Raw genomic sequence first — 18,657 nt, 5'->3', positions numbered from 1 at the left:
CTCTCCCGTTGCGGAGCACAGGCTCCGGACGCGCAGGCTCAGCGGCCATGGCTCACGGGCCCAGCCGCTCCGCGGCATGTGGGATCTTCCCATACCGAGGCGCGAACCCGGTTCCCCTGCATCGGCAGGCGGACGCGCAACCGCTGCGCCACCAGGGAAGCCCCTATGTTTAAATTTTTAAGAAATTATTTCCTTTTTTAATGGAAGGAGTCTATTTCTTGTCCTCTAGGTAGATGACCAGTTATGCTTTGCATGGCTAGATAAATTTCAGTGAAAACAGTGTGCTCAGATGGACCATTGGTTTTAGCACAAGGCAGCCCACCCGTCTCGGATAAATGCGGGTGTGATGCTGGGCCAGAAGCACCATCGTAGCTTCCACTGGGCATCTTGCATTGGGAGCCACGTGGGCGCGCCAGGGCGCTGATCCACTGGTCACCTCCCCAGCCTGGCACACATTTTGTACCCTAGTAAATGGGAAATGACAAAAGCGAAGAGAATAGATGCTTCCCCCTTTCCAAATCCTTGGCTACGGGCTTTAAAAAAAAATATATATCCCCTTCAGTAGTTTGGGGGAGGAAATAACTTGGCAATGCCGTGAGGTTGTCGAGTGTCTTACTGAATGGTCTGCTGCTCTAGATAAGTGGGCAGAGAAGCCCGCCTTCGGGACGCCTTTGGAAGAACACCTGAAGCGGAGCGGGCGCGAGATCGCGCTGCCCCTCGAGGCCTGCGTCATGCTGCTCCTGGAGACGGGCATGAAGGAGGAGGTGAGGCCCCGCCGCCCCGGCCGGCCTCTGTGGACCGGTGGCTCTCAAACCGCGCTCACCATGACCACATTTCACACTGAGACCCTGTCCGTGTTGCCATGGTAGACCCTAAATGAAACAGAGGTTTCACAGAGCAGTATTTACCTTGCCTACCCGCAGCACACTCTGCCTTTTTCTTTTGGGTCCCATTTGATTATTTCATTTTACACTGTGGTTGTGATTTGTGAAAATGAATTTCGTGAGGTACTATAGAACCAGAGCTCCCATGAGCTTTAGTTCCTAATAACACGGATTTTATATTTGTGTAGCCCTATGTAGTGGGGTGGAAGTGGGAGGGGCATTTACATACTTTATTTTGTGGAATCCTTACCCAGAAAACCCCATGAACCAAGCAGGGCAGGTCTCATTACTCTTCTTGTGTAGACAAGGAATTCAGTACACAAGGAATTCATGCCGGGGCAGAGCTAGAATCGAAACACAAGTCTTCTTTTTCCTTTTGAAAGCTTAGTATTGAGGTGTAATGTACATATAGAAAAGTGTATGTATCGTAAGTGAACAGCTTGATACATTTTCACCATCTGAACTCACCCATGTAATCAGCACCCAGATCAAGAAACCCCCTGGGGAACCTTCTTTGCATTTGCTTCCAGTCATTCCCCGGCACCCTGACCCCATCAATGTGACCCCAGCTCCTAACAGCCTAGATCAGTGCTTCTCATCCAAGGCCAGTTTCACTGCCTCCGGGAAGCATTTGGCAAGGTCTGCAGACATTTTTGATTGTCACAACTTGGGGAGCAGGGGGAGGAGTTGCTACTGTATATCCAGGGGGTAGAGACCAGGGATGCTTCTAAACATCCTTCAGTGCACAGGACAGCCTCAGAACAAAGAATTATCTGGCCTAAAATGTCAGTACTGCTGAGGTTGGGAAACTGCCTAGATTAATGTTGCTAAAAGCCCAAGTCTTATAAGTGCTGGCCCAGTGTCTCCATAAGGCCTGCTCCCTTGGTTGACCTTTCATGGGTTTTTCTCCAAGTAACATTTAGGGCAGTGAAAGTGACCAGTAGGCAAGCCTAACAATTTTTCCTGAGACTTCAATTTTTAAAAAATATTCCTAAATTTAGAAAATCCATGGTGATCAACCTGGTGGAAGTATGAAATATTGCTTTTAAATAGATTCCTAACAGGCATGGTTATTTTGGCAGTGGGGCAGGGCATGAGCTAGCACTCATGAAAATGGTCTGCTCTCTGCCTGACACTCTGCCCGGGCTACAAGCTTAGTCCTCTTTACTCCTCCTGACAGCCCTGCAGCTCTCCTGGATAAGCTGTGCTGGAGCTGGGGCTGCGGGGTGGGTGGAAGGCTCTTCCATCAGACTTTTACTGCCACTCAGTGTAAGGCTCACAACTTGAACTTGATACTAACGGCTTTTCATTGTCTTTAGGGCCTTTTCCGAATTGGGGCTGGGGCCTCCAAGTTAAAGAAACTGAAAGCTGCTTTAGACTGTTCTACTTCTCACCTGGATGAGTTCTACTCAGACCCCCATGCTGTAGCAGGTGAGCTCCAAGGAGGCGCCCTCAAGGTGGTAACAGATCATCAGTTAAAAAGCCAATATTAAGTGACAGTTAAAATTAAATGGTCTCCTTATAAATTTAAGTGACAAAACTGAAATGACAAAACTGAAAAGCGTGTGTGCATACACTTACACATACATATCTGTTGTATTCCTGTTTTGGGGGTTCTGTTTTGTTTTCCTGATTATTAAGTAAAGGTGAAGGTAGCTTATAATCCAAATGTTTAGAGGCATGCTTTTATTTTCTTCCCTTTTACCCCCAGATCTCCATCTGCCTAGAGAGATGATGTCTTATTAAGAAGATAGCTTTGAAACTAATTTTATTTTCTATTGATCTCTCAATATATTTTACAAGGGATGGAAATTGTTTTATGAGCATTTCATTCTCTAACCACTCCTGCCAATTCATGATTTATTCTATACATTGTGAACGGTTATAGTTGAGATCATTTCAATTTGCAAAATAATATATCCTGAGAGTTCCGGCCTTGCCCCTTGTCGTACTCAAAGAGGGTGTTAATAATTTCAGGTGCTTTAAAGTCCTATTTACGGGAACTGCCTGAACCATTGATGACTTTTAATTTGTATGAAGAATGGACACAAGTTGCAAGGTAAGTTTAAAGAACACCTAGTTTAAAAAGCTAAAGGAAACGAAGCAATACTCTGTCCCCTTTGTAAATCATCTTACCCTTGGGGATCATAAAAATAACATTAAAGGGCTTCCCTGGTGGCACAGTGGTTGAGAATCCTCCTGCCAGTGCAGGGGACACGGGTTCGAGCCCTGGTCCGGGAAGCGGAGCAACTAAGCCCGTGCGCCACAACCACTGAGCCCGCGTGCTGCAACTACTGAAGCCCATACGCCTAGAGCCAGTGCTCTGCAACAAGAGAAGCCGCCGCAATGAGAAGCCTGCACACCGCAACGAGGAGTAGCCCCCGCTCGCCGCAACTAGAGAAAAGCCCGCGTGCAGCAGCGAAGACCCAACACAGCCAAAAATAAATAAATTTATAAAACATAATAATAATAACATTAAAATAGTGTATTTAGAGCTGTGTGGGAACTCAGCTGTGTAATAATATAATGTTACCATATCAGTAACAACAGTTGATGTTTACTGAGCACTTACTGAGTGCTGAGTACCGTAGTAATCCTTATGCCCATTACTTCCTGTAGCCCATAATTGATGACATAAAAGGCAGAAGTTGTTGTTATCCTCCTTTTACAGATGAGGAAACTGAGGCTGGGGGAGGAATGGTGTCAGATAATTGGCAGAGCTGGAATTCAGACCCAGAACTCTCTGCCCCAAAGCTGGAGTTCCTGTTGTTTATCCCTTCCCCTCCATTCCCAGCTTCCGTCTGCCCGGAAGTAGTTGGTTTAGGCAAGGCAGTCTTGTTGCAAAAGTTCTAGAGGTTTCTCTCCAGCCGACCAGCCCACCTCCTTGTCAACTTGTCCCTCCCGGTTCTCACTCAGAGGTGCCTAATTCCTCACCTGTAAGGGAAGAGGAACACGCCTCCCCTGCCCTCCCACTCCTCCCCCCAACTTCGGACGCAGTCACCCGTTCCCATCAAATAAGCTGTGTGCTCCGATGAGCTTTATGTCGTCACTTGAACCAGGCATCTGAGCTTTTCTCCGTAGCTGTGGAGCGAGAGACTTTGTCCCTGGTAGGTGGTGAGGATTTTAAAGTCAGAGTAAGTTCTTGGTCTGGTTGTGTCCTTGGAACCCAGCCCAGGGTGCGGCCTGCCGTGAGCGCCCGTGTTTGTGGGGCTGAAGGAATGGAACCTGCCCTCAGTGTCAGGTCGGGGTTCTCGGGTCTCTTATTGGGTGGGCTCTTCCGCTCCTCTTAGGCCTCGACTCTTCTCTCTGTTCTGAGACTCCCAAACTCATCCTGTGAGGAAATAAGCTGTAAGAGTAGCCCCCGCTCGCCGCAACTAGAGAAAAGCCCGCGTGCAGCAGCGAAGACCCAACACAGCCAAAAATAAATAAATTTATAAAACATAATAATAATAACATTAAAATAGTGTATTTAGAGCTGTGTGGGAACTCAGCTGTGTAATAATATAATGTTACCATATCAGTAACAACAGTTGATGTTTACTGAGCACTTACTGAGTGCTGAGTACCGTAGTAATCCTTATGCCCATTACTTCCTGTAGCCCATAATTGATGACATAAAAGGCAGAAGTTGTTGTTATCCTCCTTTTACAGATGAGGAAACTGAGGCTGGGGGAGGAATGGTGTCAGATAATTGGCAGAGCTGGAATTCAGACCCAGAACTCTCTGCCCCAAAGCTGGAGTTCCTGTTGTTTATCCCTTCCCCTCCATTCCCAGCTTCCGTCTGCCCGGAAGTAGTTGGTTTAGGCAAGGCAGTCTTGTTGCAAAAGTTCTAGAGGTTTCTCTCCAGCCGACCAGCCCACCTCCTTGTCAACTTGTCCCTCCCGGTTCTCACTCAGAGGTGCCTAATTCCTCACCTGTAAGGGAAGAGGAACACGCCTCCCCTGCCCTCCCACTCCTCCCCCCAACTTCGGACGCAGTCACCCGTTCCCATCAAATAAGCTGTGTGCTCCGATGAGCTTTATGTCGTCACTTGAACCAGGCATCTGAGCTTTTCTCCGTAGCTGTGGAGCGAGAGACTTTGTCCCTGGTAGGTGGTGAGGATTTTAAAGTCAGAGTAAGTTCTTGGTCTGGTTGTGTCCTTGGAACCCAGCCCAGGGTGCGGCCTGCCATGAGCACCCGTGTTTGTGGGGCTGAAGGAATGGAACCTGCCCTCAGTGTCAGGTCGGGGTTCTCGGGTCTCTTATTGGGTGGGCTCTTCCGCTCCTCTTAGGCCTCGACTCTTCTCTCTGTTCTGAGACTCCCAAACTCATCCTGTGAGGAAATAAGCTGTAAAGGAAGGTATCCATCCACTGGTGTGTTGCTTCTACACTTGAGAACTGTCATCCCCTCCCGGTGACACGTCGACTAGCTTCTAAAGTATAATCATGTTTAACCCCTGCCCGAAGCTCTGCAGGCTGGCTCAGTTGTGGAGGAGGTTTTAAGTCCAAAGGCGTGTCGTGTGGGCAACTTCGAACGCCCTGTCCTGCTGGTGGGCAGAGTTGACTCTGCTTTGCAGGCTCTTTGGGCCTGTGGAAGCTTGCACGTTGAAACTGTACAGCAGAAGACCTCCTGCAGTTGCTTCACAACAGAAAGGGCTTCTTGGCCTGGAGCCTTCGAGCAGACTGAGAGCAGGGAGAGACCCAGGGGTCTGGGTGCTGGGAGCACCTGGCTCCCCGAGGCTGTACGTGAATATACACATTTTCTAGACAGAATTTTCAGAATGTCTCCTGTGTGCCATTTGTTGGTCTAGGTGGTTTCTCCTTGTTCTGTCTCTGAAGCCTCACGGTCGCTTGGCAGAATTAACATTCTTATCCCCAGTTTGGCACATCAGGAGACTGAGTCTTGGCAAGGCTGACTAACTGCTCAGAGTATGTTAGTTAGTATTTGACTCCAAATTTCTTTCCCCAAAAATGGGCTTTAAAAATTTTTTTTATTTATTTTTTAAATTTTGGCTGCACCATGCAGCTTATGGGATCTCAGTTCCCTGACCAAGGCTTGATCCCGGGCCATGGCAGTGAAAGTGCCAAATCTGATCCACTAGACCACCAGGGAACTCCCGCTGTGCTGTTTTCCAGCGGTGCTTTCTCTGTCAGTAGAGGCATTGCTGTTAATATAGCAGATGAACACAGGTATTCCTAAAATGAGTATTAATAAATGGTTATGAATAAATTTTTTTTCAGTGTACAGGATCAAGACAAAAAACTTCAGGATTTATGGAGAACATGTCAGAAGTTGCCACCACAAAATTTTGTTAACTTTAGGTATGTATGATTGGCATTCTGCAAATTAAGCCACCAAGCTACAGTAAAGAATGATTTAATCCACAGCAGAGAGGCCATTTAATTCAAGCATGTTTGGCACATCAAAGAAATGCTCTGGAGAGTAACTCGGGTTTGCTGGGAATGGGATTTGATGTATATTACTGTGATGCATCTGAAGCCCATTGATTGTGTCTGGCATTAATAGGTAAGTTGCCTGATCATTTTATCGTTGCAGCTTTTGGGGAAAAAAATTCTTGTGGAAAGGTTGACTGACAGTATGTTGGATTTGGAGTCTAAATTGTCCAGTATCTAAAACGCAAAAATTAAACAATAGCTGTACTTTCTGTAATATCTTTCATATATGCTACGTAATTTATTTTAAGCAGAGCACAAATCATCCTACTAAATAAAATTTCAAGAAATGCAGATTATGTATTCGTTTATGGAATGACTATGTTTTTAGGAAATTTTACCATGGAATAAATTTCTAGGATTTAACCTCTGTTTTCCCTTTGACTTAAAATATAACTTTGAGGAAGCATAGAGAGAAGGGTAAAAGGTAGCCCCAGGTAACAAAATCATTTAAAACCAAAGAAAATGTTGTGAGAGGATTTGGTCCAAAATGACAAATACTTTACTGGTGAAATTTCTGGTGTGCCACTCGACCGTTAATTTCAGTCTTAGGTCCTGTCACTAAGCTAAGCTAAACATTCTCTTTTAATATCTTAACTCTCAATTTTGCCTTATGAGTGCATTGATATTTATAATATTCCTTATTTGATTCATTTAACACACCCAGCTTGGAATTGCAGATACTCTTAGCCTATTTAGTGTCTTATGGTGGAAACTGAATTACAGTTCTTTTACTTTGGGATTTAGCCTTTTATTTTGTTTAATTTACTCATTAAAATTTTTACTAATTGTTTTTTGAATAGGGAGGACATTCCCATGGTTCAAAGTTCAAAGATGTACAGTGGAAAAAATCTCTCTCCTCTTCCTCTCTCCCAGCCACCCGACTTCTTCTCCTGAGACACAGCCTATGTTTTCAGTTTCTTATATATCCTGTCAGCAAGAGTTGATACATATAGAATCAAGTATATATATACATATACATATGTATATATATATATATATATATATATACATATACATATGTACAAACATTTCTTTCTCTCAGAGCTTTCACTTTTTAAAAAAACCAAATGGTAATGTATATTATATACATCATTCTCCTCCTTGCTTTCTTTGCTTAATATACATCCTGTAGGTTTGTCCATATCAGTACTTCTTACTTTTTTATGACTGCATAGTACTCCACTGTGTGGCTATGTTGTAATTTATTTAATCGGCCCCCTATTGGTAGATAGTTGGGTTGTCCTTAATTTTTTGCTTTTATAGTGCTGTTCTTGTACATTAGAGAGTATATCTATATGATAGATTGGATATCTTCATAATTACAGCGTAAAGCATTTTTTTTTTTGCCCGTGTGCCCTGCCTCGGCAGGCGGACTCTCAACCTCTGCGCCACCAGGGAAGCCCCAGCCTAAAGCATTTTCAAATACAGTTTCTTTTAAGCAATATACCTATACTTCTATTTTTTTTTTACTATGTTTGTATTAAAAACATTGATCCCATTGTTAATCATAGTATAATCTATTTCGGGGTAGATAGATAGGGCATAAAGGAGAAACGGATTAGAAATACACAGCATATAGAGATCGAATCTCTGAGGTTTACGTTTGATCTGTTTTCACCTTTCAAGCCCTAAACTATCTGTTCCATGAAACAAAGAACACACGCTTAACCCGAGCCCGATGTGGATTTAGTCATTTAACACCCTGCAGTTAGCACCTGAACAGTCCGGGGCTGAGCCCCCCGACCCCGGGCAGGGAGATACTGTTCCTCCAAGTATTTCAGAGTAGATGCTCTCCCCCTTCTCTTCTGTTCCATAGGTATTTAATCAAGTTCCTCGCAAAGCTTGCTCAGACCAGTGACATTAATAAAATGACTCCCAGCAACATTGCAATCGTGTTAGGCCCTAACTTGTTATGGGCCAAAAATGAAGGGTGAGTAATCATTTCCCATATCCTATTATTTTAACTTCTTTCCACCTGATGGGAACAATAGAAATGTAACTCACTTCTGAAGTTGATCTTTCCCTTTAACTGACTTTCTCGGAGCACTGCTGTGAGCTGGGTCCTGTCCCAGACGCTGGTCACACAAAGGTGTAGGAGACCTTGTCCCAGTCCTCAAGGGGCCCCAGTCCTGGGCAGCCAGGCAGGTGGACGGCTATAGTGCAGTGATAAGCTCCGCATACAGGTCTGTGTATCACAGACGTTATAAAGGAGGAACACAGCTCAGGTTGAGAAGTTCAGGAGGCGATGGCACTTGAGGGACTGATGGATGAATGGTTTCCCATGCGTGGGACCTGAATGAGCCCCGCACAGCAGGTGTGAAAGGGCCTTGTCTCTATGTTGGCGGGGTGGGGGGGAGGCGGGGGGAGCATAGTCACGTGGTCTCATGTAACTTGAGCACAGGGGCCATGAGGCTGTGGCTGAGGTTTATGGAGCTGGAGCTGGGTTAGGAAGGGCCTCAACGTATCTTGCTGAGATGTTAGGAACTTATTTTACGGGTCATGGGGGGAAAGGGAGCATCAGAATTTCTCAGCAGAAGAATGACTTGATCAAATTGCATTTAGAAAGATAACTTGTTGCCATTGAGAGCTGTAGATTGACTGGAGGAGAGGGATCAGGGAGGTCAGCTAGAAAGCATCTGGGAAATCACTCACGTTGTTGTCTGCTCTGTTTGGTGGCATTATGATGATCCATTTAATCCTCACAAGTTATCTTTTGGAGTTGGTGCTTTTGTCCTCACTTTTGCAGATGAGGATGCTGAGGCTTAGAGAGGACGAATAATTTGCTTAACGTTGCACAGCAGGGAAATGGTGGGGCCCACAGAGTCTGTCCTTAAATTTCACCACCCTTCCCTGCCCCCCGTCACTGCTGTTCAGCTTTGTAAAATCATGAGCGGTTCAAATTTCCATCAAAAAATGCAGGGACTTTCTGAGTCAAAATCTTTCTATCTTTAACTCATTCATTCCCTCATGTATGCTCACTCTTGTTTCAGAAAGTATTTATAAGATTCTTTACAAAGACCCAATGTCATAAAGCAAATGAAAGATAAGTGGATATAAAAGCTAACTACATAGTACGTCACATCTTATAGCAAATAAATTCCAGGAAGACCAAAGAGGTAAATATAAAGAGTGATGTCATAAATATGGCAGGTTAAAAAATAAATAAATAAACACGGCAGGTAAATATTTATTAGCTTTTGGGATATAAATGAATTTTATAAACATAAAATCAGTTCTGGAAACAAATAGATTTAGCTCTGTAACACCTAGAAACTTCTCTAAGTCAGAAACCTCCTTAAATAAACAGCAATTCACAAACTAGGAGTTCCTCAAAAAATATCCAGATGTATAAAAAGGTCTTGAAACCAATAGACAAACAGTACCTCCTCAAAAAGAAAAATTTGCAAAGAACACGAATGGACCGTTCCTCCCCAGTTCTAAGGTTCGAAGGTACGAGAGGGATCAGAATCCAGGTGCTCAGAGGGAAGTGTGAACAGGTGGGGAGGGTAATTTACAGGCAGAGCTTGCATGGTAAGCTGGAATTTAGAAGGAGCTAGAACTTTCACCTGGTTGGAAATTGGGGTGAAAATGTTCTCCCCAATGGAAAGAGAGGTCAGAGTGATAAAATGAGGGAGGAGATAGGTTTGGGGCAGTCAGGTGTGGGATCCAGCCTATCAGGGATTCAGTGTCTTCATTTATAAGGCCTCAGAACAGTCCCCATGTTGTAAAAATTAAATGCAGGGAGGAATCTGAGGCTCTGAACATGGTAGGTGCTCAGTAAATGTCAGGCCCTTGCAGCTTGTCCGCTTTCCCGTGCTCTGACTCTGAACTGGATATGAGCCCCTCAACAGCAGGAACAACGATTCTTCTTTATTTTCTTCCTTGTGGGCCCTGGGCATTCGGACACAGTCAACTTCTGAACGTGCATCTTGGGACCAGTCCACATACGTGCGTGACAGCCTTGATAATATGTGTAAATGCGGGGGCCCAGGTCTTCTGATGACAAGAGGCACCCTGAAACACTGCATACGCTTGGCTGCATTCTAGGCAGAATGGGTTTGTGGTGATCTGGAGACTTAGAAGATGACTCCCAGGGGCAGGACTGTGCCAGTGGGTAAATGCAACCCTGTCCCCAAACAACTGAAAACCAGCATTTTGACACACTGTTGGTCACTGACTTACGCCTAGTTGTTATCACAACACAGACTAAGAAGTGACAGCCGAGTCAGGGCCGTTTTTCTTCCTGGGTGATCACTGCCACACCCCTAGGCCAGGGCCTTGTGCATTTAATTTTTGCATTCGTACTTAAATGTTTTATCCTTTAGATATAAAAAATTGAATTGCCCTGACTCAACCTGCAGAACTCAGAGGCTGCCTAGGGGAGGTGTTTTAACTTTGTGAACTTCCTTTGCAGAACGCTAGCCGAAATGGCAGCGGCCACATCCGTCCACGTGGTTGCTGTCATTGAACCCATCATTCAGCATGCCAACTGGTTCTTCCCCGAAGGTAACTGCCGCTCCGAGTTCACTGACTCCAAAAGCACAATAATATACAACAATAGTATAAAAAATCATTTTAAAGAAGCAGATACTTCAGTAATCCCTTCATGATTACATAATTGGCTTCACTTTTTCACGTTTCTTTTTAGTCTGTTTGCATTCATATTTTGACAAAGCAGTAACCACATTATTGTGTATTTCACTTTGTTTCACTTAACATGGAGTCATTCATTCAGCCAGTGTATGCTGAACACTCCCTAGGCGCATATGTTTGCTGGTAAGACATGCTGTCTTCCCTGGAGGAACTTGGTCACTGGAAAAGGAGGCTTCATCACCAGAGAAATTGTAACACATGGCACATTAGAAGGAAGACGGATGGGGAATGAGTTGACAACTCGTGCTGGGCACAAAGTGCCAGGGATTGCTTTATAGAAGAGGTGACACTGAATATGCAGGGATCCTCAGAGGTTCCGTGGCTCCCTTTGCGGGTACTGGTTGGGCAAGTGCGGGGAGCCTGGACCTCCCACCCCAGCTTTTGCCCAGAGCAGCCCTGCTGTCATCCTCTGGCGTGTAAGCTCCATGAGGCCAGGACACGCTCATCTTTTCTTTACCAGTGACTTCCACCATCGAGAATCACGCCCCTCTCATGTAAGGTTGTGCAGTAAATGTGTGATGGATGAATGAATATTGTCATTCTGTCCAAGATTTCCTTTGAGAAAACGAGTCTTCAAAATCTGCTATAGGCAGTATGGAATTGATGTTGCCTTTTATTTCTATTTAATATCAAGCTGTAAATATCTTATTTTTTTATGATTCAAATAAGTATAACCCATGCTCACATTCCTCTTCTGTATTCCATGATTTTTTTTTTTTAACCAAAAGGAAAGCAGGGGAGTTGTGTGACTTGGATTCTGAATCATACCCCCTCCCCTATTTCTGGTTTTCTTATTTTACCCACCACCCTGGTTTGGTAAACTGTCCTTTAAGAAGGTGAGAGTGCCCAGGGCTTCCACCCGTGAAATAGTGAGGGCTTGTGGATGGAAGAATGAGGCTCCTATTCCAGTGGGGTGTTCTCAAGCTCCCTCAACCCCTGTGCCCTGTGTCTCATATAACTTGTTTCTTTCTTCTGGCAGAGGTGGAATTTAATGTATCAGAAGCATTCGTACCTCTCACCACCCCAAATTCCAATCACTCATCCCACACTGGAAATGACTCTGTTGACTTGGGGACCCTGGAGAGGAAGCGGCCTGCCAGCATGGCGGTGATGGAGGGGGACCTGGTGAAGAAGGAGAGGTGTGTGCAGAGCTATTGACTTTCACACCGGCGGTAGATGGCTCGGAGAGGAGTCGGTGGGCCCACCGTCCCTGGCCCTGCCTCAGTGGACTTGCCATTGGGGAGTGGCCTGCACCCAGGCCTGTTAGAGTCCAGCTAGTTTCAGAAATTCTGCTTTAGTCCATTCCAAACATTAATCTGACCCCAAAGCAGGTGTGTAGCTTGTCAGTTAACAATCATACCTGACGCATTCAAGCTTTACTTTGTGGTCTCTGATAAGCCCTACACAGTAGCATTACACACATGTGACAAATTCACCTAAATGTACTTGATTGGGGAAAAAGAGAGAAAAAGAAAAAAAAAAAGTTAAGTATTGTGGATGTCTGTCCAGGAGTGAATGTGAGAACAATCCACCCCTCACAGTGACATGTACGAGTTGGTGTTTGAAGACATATATTCTTAGTATAACCTGGCCCCTCATTGGAAGCCAACCATAGAAACCTCAGTGTTTGCCAATTCTGGAATCAAAAAAAAAGTCTGTGTTGGACTTAGTGAGAGACAGTACTAGTCTCTATTGCTAAGCTCCTTGGGTGATTTGTGGGATTTTCAAAGGTTATTAAGGCTATTTGTGATTTTTGCCTTCAGATGCCAATCTATCCGACATGTGTGCTGAAGTGCCACCATGTTCACCAATAATGCTGAGTTAGAAGTCATGTGCTTTTCTCGCATACATGCAATAATGTTACTGAAAATAGTTTTACATTAAAACTAAACAGCGAGCTCTTATTCTAATTGCCCAGTCTTATAGTGTGGTCTGTTTTCTGTTTTGCCTTTTTAAAAAAAAAAAAAAAAAAAAACCCATAGCAAAGGAAAAAGCTTTACTTTTCTATTCTGTCACTTCTCTGAACCCACATTCCCACATTCGGAAGTGCTTCCTGATGACAAACTCTGTCCTCCACAGAATTAGCCTTTATGTATTTTAAGTTACAAAATGGAATGCTGTGGGTCTAGTTAGCACACAATAAACAGTTCTTAGCCATCTTCCTGGATGGATTCCCCCCGCCAACCGACCCAGTAGCCACAAGCTCAGGGAGCCATGTGTCTTTTTATTTTTTGAACTGGAAAAAAGTGTTAAAGTTCATACACCAGTGGGCTTCAGTGAAAAGTGAATATCCCTTCTAACCTGTCCTCCAACCACCATCCCCTTCCCCAAAGCAACTATTTTTCCAATCCTACACATCCTTTCAGATACATTCTTTGCATACGCATAGACCAGTGTTTGTACATCTCAGCTGAAGAGGCAGTGCGATGTGACAGCCTTACATTGCCACTGGTGGCACTTCTGCACTCAGCTTCCACCTGGGTGCCCAAACACACAGGTTCGAGATAATCGCCTTGTACAGCGTACTGTGGAAATAAAAACACAGACATGATGTCGCTTACTCAAGATGAAGCCTGCCCGTTTGCTTTCAGACCCTCGTACCCACTTTGAGAAAGGGCATCGATGAGTACCAGGTCCAAGTTTAAAGCCCGCTTGGGTTGCTTGCCTGGGTAGCAGGAGTGACCATTAATCTGGTCCTTGCCGCTTCATTGCATGCTGGGCAACTTGGGTGGCTGTCCCTGCGTGTGGGGTTTTACACGCGAGGACCGATGGGCTTCTGTGTCAGTAGTCGGCTTGCATGGTGTGTTGTTGACTGTTTCTTCTCTCTGTGTAGCTTTGGTGTGAAGCTTATGGACTTCCAGGCTCACCGGCGGGGTGGCACCCTAAATAGAAAGCACATATCCCCTGCTTTCCAGCCGCCACTCCCGCCCACAGATGGCAGCACCTTGGCTCCAGCGGGCCCAGAGCCCCCTCCCCAGAGCTCTAGGGCCGAAAGCAGCACAGGGGGTGGGACTGTCCCCTCCTCTGCGGGCATACTGGAGCAGGGGCCCAGCCCGGGCGACAGCAGGTAAGGAGGCCAGCATCTGCTGGCAGTGGGTGCCAGACACCCCAGCCTTCTTGCAGGCGCTGGCCTGCGGGCATGGCCTCCATGCCCCAAGGATCACTAGGCACAGAGTGAACCAGCTTCGCCTTCACTCCTCCAGTTGGCAAAGGGTGGAAAAAAAGACTGCAAATTGCTTGCTTCCTTTCCTGTTTTCAAAAGAAAGCAACATTTGTTTGCATTCTTTACCATACTGCTTTGGGGCTGGAAGCCAGAAGCCGATAGGTGTCTAGCAGTCTTACAAGCCTCTCTTACCTGTTTGATGTGTACTCGTTGTTCGTGTACCATTTGCTTGTTGTCATTCAGTATGCTAACTAGTAAACATTTGAAGGCAACAAGTTCGTGAAGTTATTATATTCCTGGCATTCACTCACTCATCCATTCATTCATCCGTCCATCCGTTTATCCATCATCCATCCATCCACCCAATCAGATTTACTGAATAACTGAGCGCTGAATAATATGTGCTGTCTCTGCTACGCTGAGCATCCCCCAGCCCCCTGGCTTTCAGTCTTGTAGGGCAGGTGATACATGAGTACAAGGTAGAGAATGTGATGGTAGGTTTTCTTAAAAAGCTCTTTTGTTGCCTCACCTTTTGATTAACCACCTGGAGTGGACTAAGAATATATAACAACTTTAAGGGAGAATACCTTTGAAGTTGAGACCTTTATTTAATTTGCACAGATTCAGTTCTCCACTCTGACCCAGGCAGATGACCACCAGAGGCCACTTCAGGTGGTAATCTCGGGTCTTTCAGAACCGGCAGCTGCCGTAAAAGATGAGCCCCTCTAGTACGTGCTAACGTTTTTATTGCATTTGGTCTACCTTGGCCACCTATAAAGCACTAAACGATTATATATAAAGTAAAATAAATGACAAAACAAGGATGGCCTGTTAATCGTGTACTTTTTTTCCGCCCAGAGGTGACTTTGCCTTGGGAGAGCTCCCTCACCTCTTCCTCTTTGGGTGGAGAGAGAGTGCCTCGTGCTGTGTGAGGCTAGCTGCTTAGGAGATCGGAATCTCCTTAAATCCTTACAGCTGAACTCTGAGGACTTTGTGCATTCCCGAATACCTTTTGACCCGCATAATTTGAGGAAATTCACTTTTTTGGTTCAAAATATCTAAGGCTTCAAACTCCCTAGTGCTTCACGTGCACGTCGTAAGCTCCACGTTGGTCTTTCCGTAACTGCTACCACACATGTATTCGTTTGGGCTTAAATCTTTTTCTTGGAGAAAAAAAAGTCTCAGCAAACTCTTAACACGTTTTCATTTACCTGTAGAGTTCAATTTGTTTAATCAAGGCTAAATTTATTATTTAAGACAATCATTAGTCTTCACTGCAGAAGGACAAATAGAATGTCAGTTATCAATTTGCTCTTTGTTTCTTTTGCTCTGTAGATATTTTTGTATACATCTCACTAATGCCACTTACTCTTTGGTGACCTTGACAAATTGTAGCTATAAAGTTCGGTATAAAAAGTTCTGACCAGGCATTAGGAAGCCTGAGTTCTGATCCCTTCCCTAGTACTAACCAACTCTGGACCCTGAGCAATCGTTTAGCCTTTCAGAGTTTCTCTTTCCTGAAGTCCAAATTATTGATAATAATTGAGCACTTTGTAATTTAGAGTAGTGTTAGTATTTTGCTATTGCATTTGCTTAGTTTTGTGCAATGTATATGACAAAATCGCATTATTTTGAAGTCCAAAAACCCTTTCATGTTTTTAAAAATTGCCCAATTTAAGTGCAAGCACACTAGGACTTGAAATGGCCTCTATCATATTTAAGTGGCAAAGTAGTTGGAAGATAGTCTGATGCCATGAATCTCATAAAATGTGTGGTCCTGTGTGGCACCAAATATTAGCTTCGCAGACCCAGTGTGAGCTATTTAAAATTTCAGATCACCTCCTTGCCCGCTGCAGTGAAACCTCTAGCTGGAATCTGATCTTTCACAGCATGTTTAGCTTTTCTAGCTGGGAAGGCCTGACATCTAACTTGGCTTCTGCTTCCCTTAGTCCTCCAAAGCCCAAGGACCCTGCGGCTGCACCTGCACCCGGGAGGAACAGCAGTCAGGCGGCCCCCGGCCAAAGCCAGGCCCAGGCCACTGCCGGCTCCCATCAGCTCGCCGTGGGCCCTACGCACAATTCCGCCGGCCCGAGCCCTCACACGGTGCGCCGAGGTAAGTCACCACCTTTACTCCGCGCCCTTGGGGAGGGATGTGCAAACCTTCCTGGGTCGGTGCAGGGGTCAGGTTGAGAAGCTTGTTCCGATGGTTCCAGGTCTGCTATAAAATGGCAAGCAGAAAAACCAGTCGTTAAGGAAAAGCATCATTAAAGGGAGATGGAAAAATGGGGAGCAGGAAAGCAGACATTTAAGAACATGTTCAAGCTACAAAGCTTAACGAACAGTCATTTCTCCAGAAACGCCCCCCATTTTCCAGGAATCTGGTGCTCCAAGCCCTCGCTCTGTTTCGGAGCTGCCACAGCCTGGCCTCTGTCCCAGCCAGGCTTCGTGAGTCTGGGAGCACCCCTACCCTCTGGATTGGGGTCCGGGCCTTCTAGTTCCCTAGTCACATGTAATCTGAACTGCTTCCATGTGTGTCCTCCTGGTCCTCCACCCAGCAGCCAGGGAAATGGCTTTTTTTTCTTTCTTTCTTTCTTTGTTTAATTGAATGAAGGATTCTTTAAATTCTATAGTGCTTTACAATTTTCAAAAGTTTCACACAAATGATTTCATATAATCCCATAATAACCCCTCCTTTTTTTCCCCTACTCCTATCTTTTCCCTCTCCCCACTGGTAACCACTAGTACATTCCCTCTATCTGTGAGTCTGCTTCTTTTCTGTTTTATTCACTAGTTCGTTGTATTTTTTAGATTCCACACATAAATGATATCACATAGGATTTATCTTTCTGTCCGACTTATTTCACTCAGCATAATGCCCTCCAGCAGGGGTGGCTTTAAAACGCAAAGCAGAGTGTCATCCTGGCCGAAGCTCTCCAGTGCCTTCCATGCAGACCTCCCACCACGTACCCTGCGTGGCCCGGCCACGTGGTCTGGCCGGGCCGCCTCTGAGCCCAGCTCTTCCCCGGCCCCTCACTCACTTCAGCCTCGCTGGTCTGTGCTCTGCTCCTCGGCGCACTAACCTTACTCCCTCTTTAGAGCTTCCACACGTGTTCTCTTACAGAACATTCTGTCCCACATCTTCACGTGGTTCCTTCTTTTTTATTTTATAGGGGTAAGAACACAACATGAGATCTACCCTCTTAAATATTTGTGTACAGTATCCAGTACTGTACTTTTTTTTTTTTCCCTGGCTGCACTGGGTCTTTGTTGCTGTGCGCCAGCTTTCTCTCGTTGCTGCGAGCGGGGGCCACTCTTCCTTGTGGTGCGCAGGCATCTCACTGCGGTGGCTTCTCTTGTTGCTGAGCATGGGCTCTAGGTGAGCGGGCTTCAGTAGTTGCGGCACCGGGCTTAGTTGCTCCACGGCATGTGGGATCTTCCCGGACCGGGGATTGAACCTGTGTCCCCTGCATTGGCAGGTGGATTCTTAACCAGTGCACCACCAGGGAAGTCCCTTTAGGCCATTTTAAAATCAGGTTGTTCGTGAGACTTCCCTCGTGGTCCGGTGGCTAAAGACTCTATGCTCACAATGCAGGGGGCCTGGGTTCAATCCCTGGTCAGGGAACTAGATCCCACATGCCACAACTAAGACTTTGCTTGTTGCAACTAAAGATCCCGCATGCCACAACGAAGATCTTGCACGCAGCAATGAAGATCCCTGTGTGCCGCAACTAAGATCCAGTGCAGCCAAATAAATAAATAAATTTTTTTAAATTTCTTTCTTTTAAAAATCAGGTTATTCATTTCTTTGCTATTGAGCTATAGGAGTTCTTTATATATTTTGGAAATTAACACCTTATCAGATACATGGTTTGAAAATATTTTCTCCCATTCTGTAGGTTGCCCTTTCATTCTGTCGTTTCCTTTGTTGATTGTACCAAAGCTTATTAGTTTGATGTAATCCCACACATCTATTTTTGTTTTGTTGCCTGTGCTTTTGGGGTCATATCCATGAAATCACTGCCAACGCAAATGTTATGAAGCTTTCCCCCTGTGTTTTCTTCAAGGAGTTTTACAGTTTCAGGTCCTATGTTTAATCCATTTTGAGTTGACTTTTGTGTATTGTGTAAGGTAAGGGTCCAATTTCATTCTTTTGCATGTGGATATCCAGTTTTCCCAGCATCATTTGTTGAAGAAACTATCCTTTCCCCATTGTGTATTCTTGGTACCCTGCTGAAGATCAATTGACTGTAAAGGCATGGATTTATTTCTGTTCTCTCTATTCTGCTCCACACATGGTTCCTCCATCATTCAGGTCTCAGCTCAAAGAGTACTTCCCTGGTGAACCCTCCTTGACCACCCAGTCTGAACCGATGACCACCTGCCAACCCCACCACTCACATAAATTATTCTCTGTCACATCACTCTATTTCTCTCAGAGCCTCTTCCTCCATCTGAAATTTTTAAATTTGTTTTTTAGCGTATTGCCAGTCTCCCCTAGCAGCTCTTGAAGAGCTGGGATTTT

General features: G+C 45.2%; 1 protein-coding gene across 12 annotated transcripts in view; it reads left to right on the top strand.

Moving 5' to 3' along the window:
- The window catches only part of ARHGAP17 (Rho GTPase activating protein 17), a 90,677-nt gene that overhangs the window by 59,862 nt on the left and 12,158 nt on the right, over window positions 1-18,657 (top strand). For 10 of the 12 annotated variants that reach the window (XR_003682993.2, XR_003682989.2, XR_003682990.2 and 7 more), the window contains exons 10-18: window positions 637-764; window positions 2,204-2,315; window positions 2,862-2,943; window positions 6,104-6,184; window positions 8,136-8,249; window positions 10,734-10,825; window positions 11,952-12,111; window positions 13,806-14,039; window positions 16,085-16,248. Coding sequence is in view for 4 of the 12 variants with exons in the window: in XM_024123538.3 (XP_023979306.1) it covers window positions 637-764; window positions 2,204-2,315; window positions 2,862-2,943; window positions 6,104-6,184; window positions 8,136-8,249; window positions 10,734-10,825; window positions 11,952-12,111; window positions 13,806-14,039; window positions 16,085-16,248 (1,167 nt within the window). In the remaining 8 variants the exon portion in view is untranslated. The remainder of the gene's footprint in view (window positions 1-636; window positions 765-2,203; window positions 2,316-2,861; window positions 2,944-6,103; window positions 6,185-8,135; window positions 8,250-10,733; window positions 10,826-11,951; window positions 12,112-13,805; window positions 14,040-16,084; window positions 16,249-18,657) is intronic. The other 2 variants (XM_024123539.3, XM_024123543.3) reach the window with 2 other exon arrangements.

The sequence above is a fragment of the Physeter macrocephalus genome, chromosome 14 (assembly GCF_002837175.3).
Source record: "Physeter macrocephalus isolate SW-GA chromosome 14, ASM283717v5, whole genome shotgun sequence".
NCBI classification, from domain to species: Eukaryota; Metazoa; Chordata; class Mammalia; order Artiodactyla; family Physeteridae; genus Physeter; species Physeter macrocephalus.
This window is presented reverse-complemented; position numbering and strand designations above follow the sequence as displayed.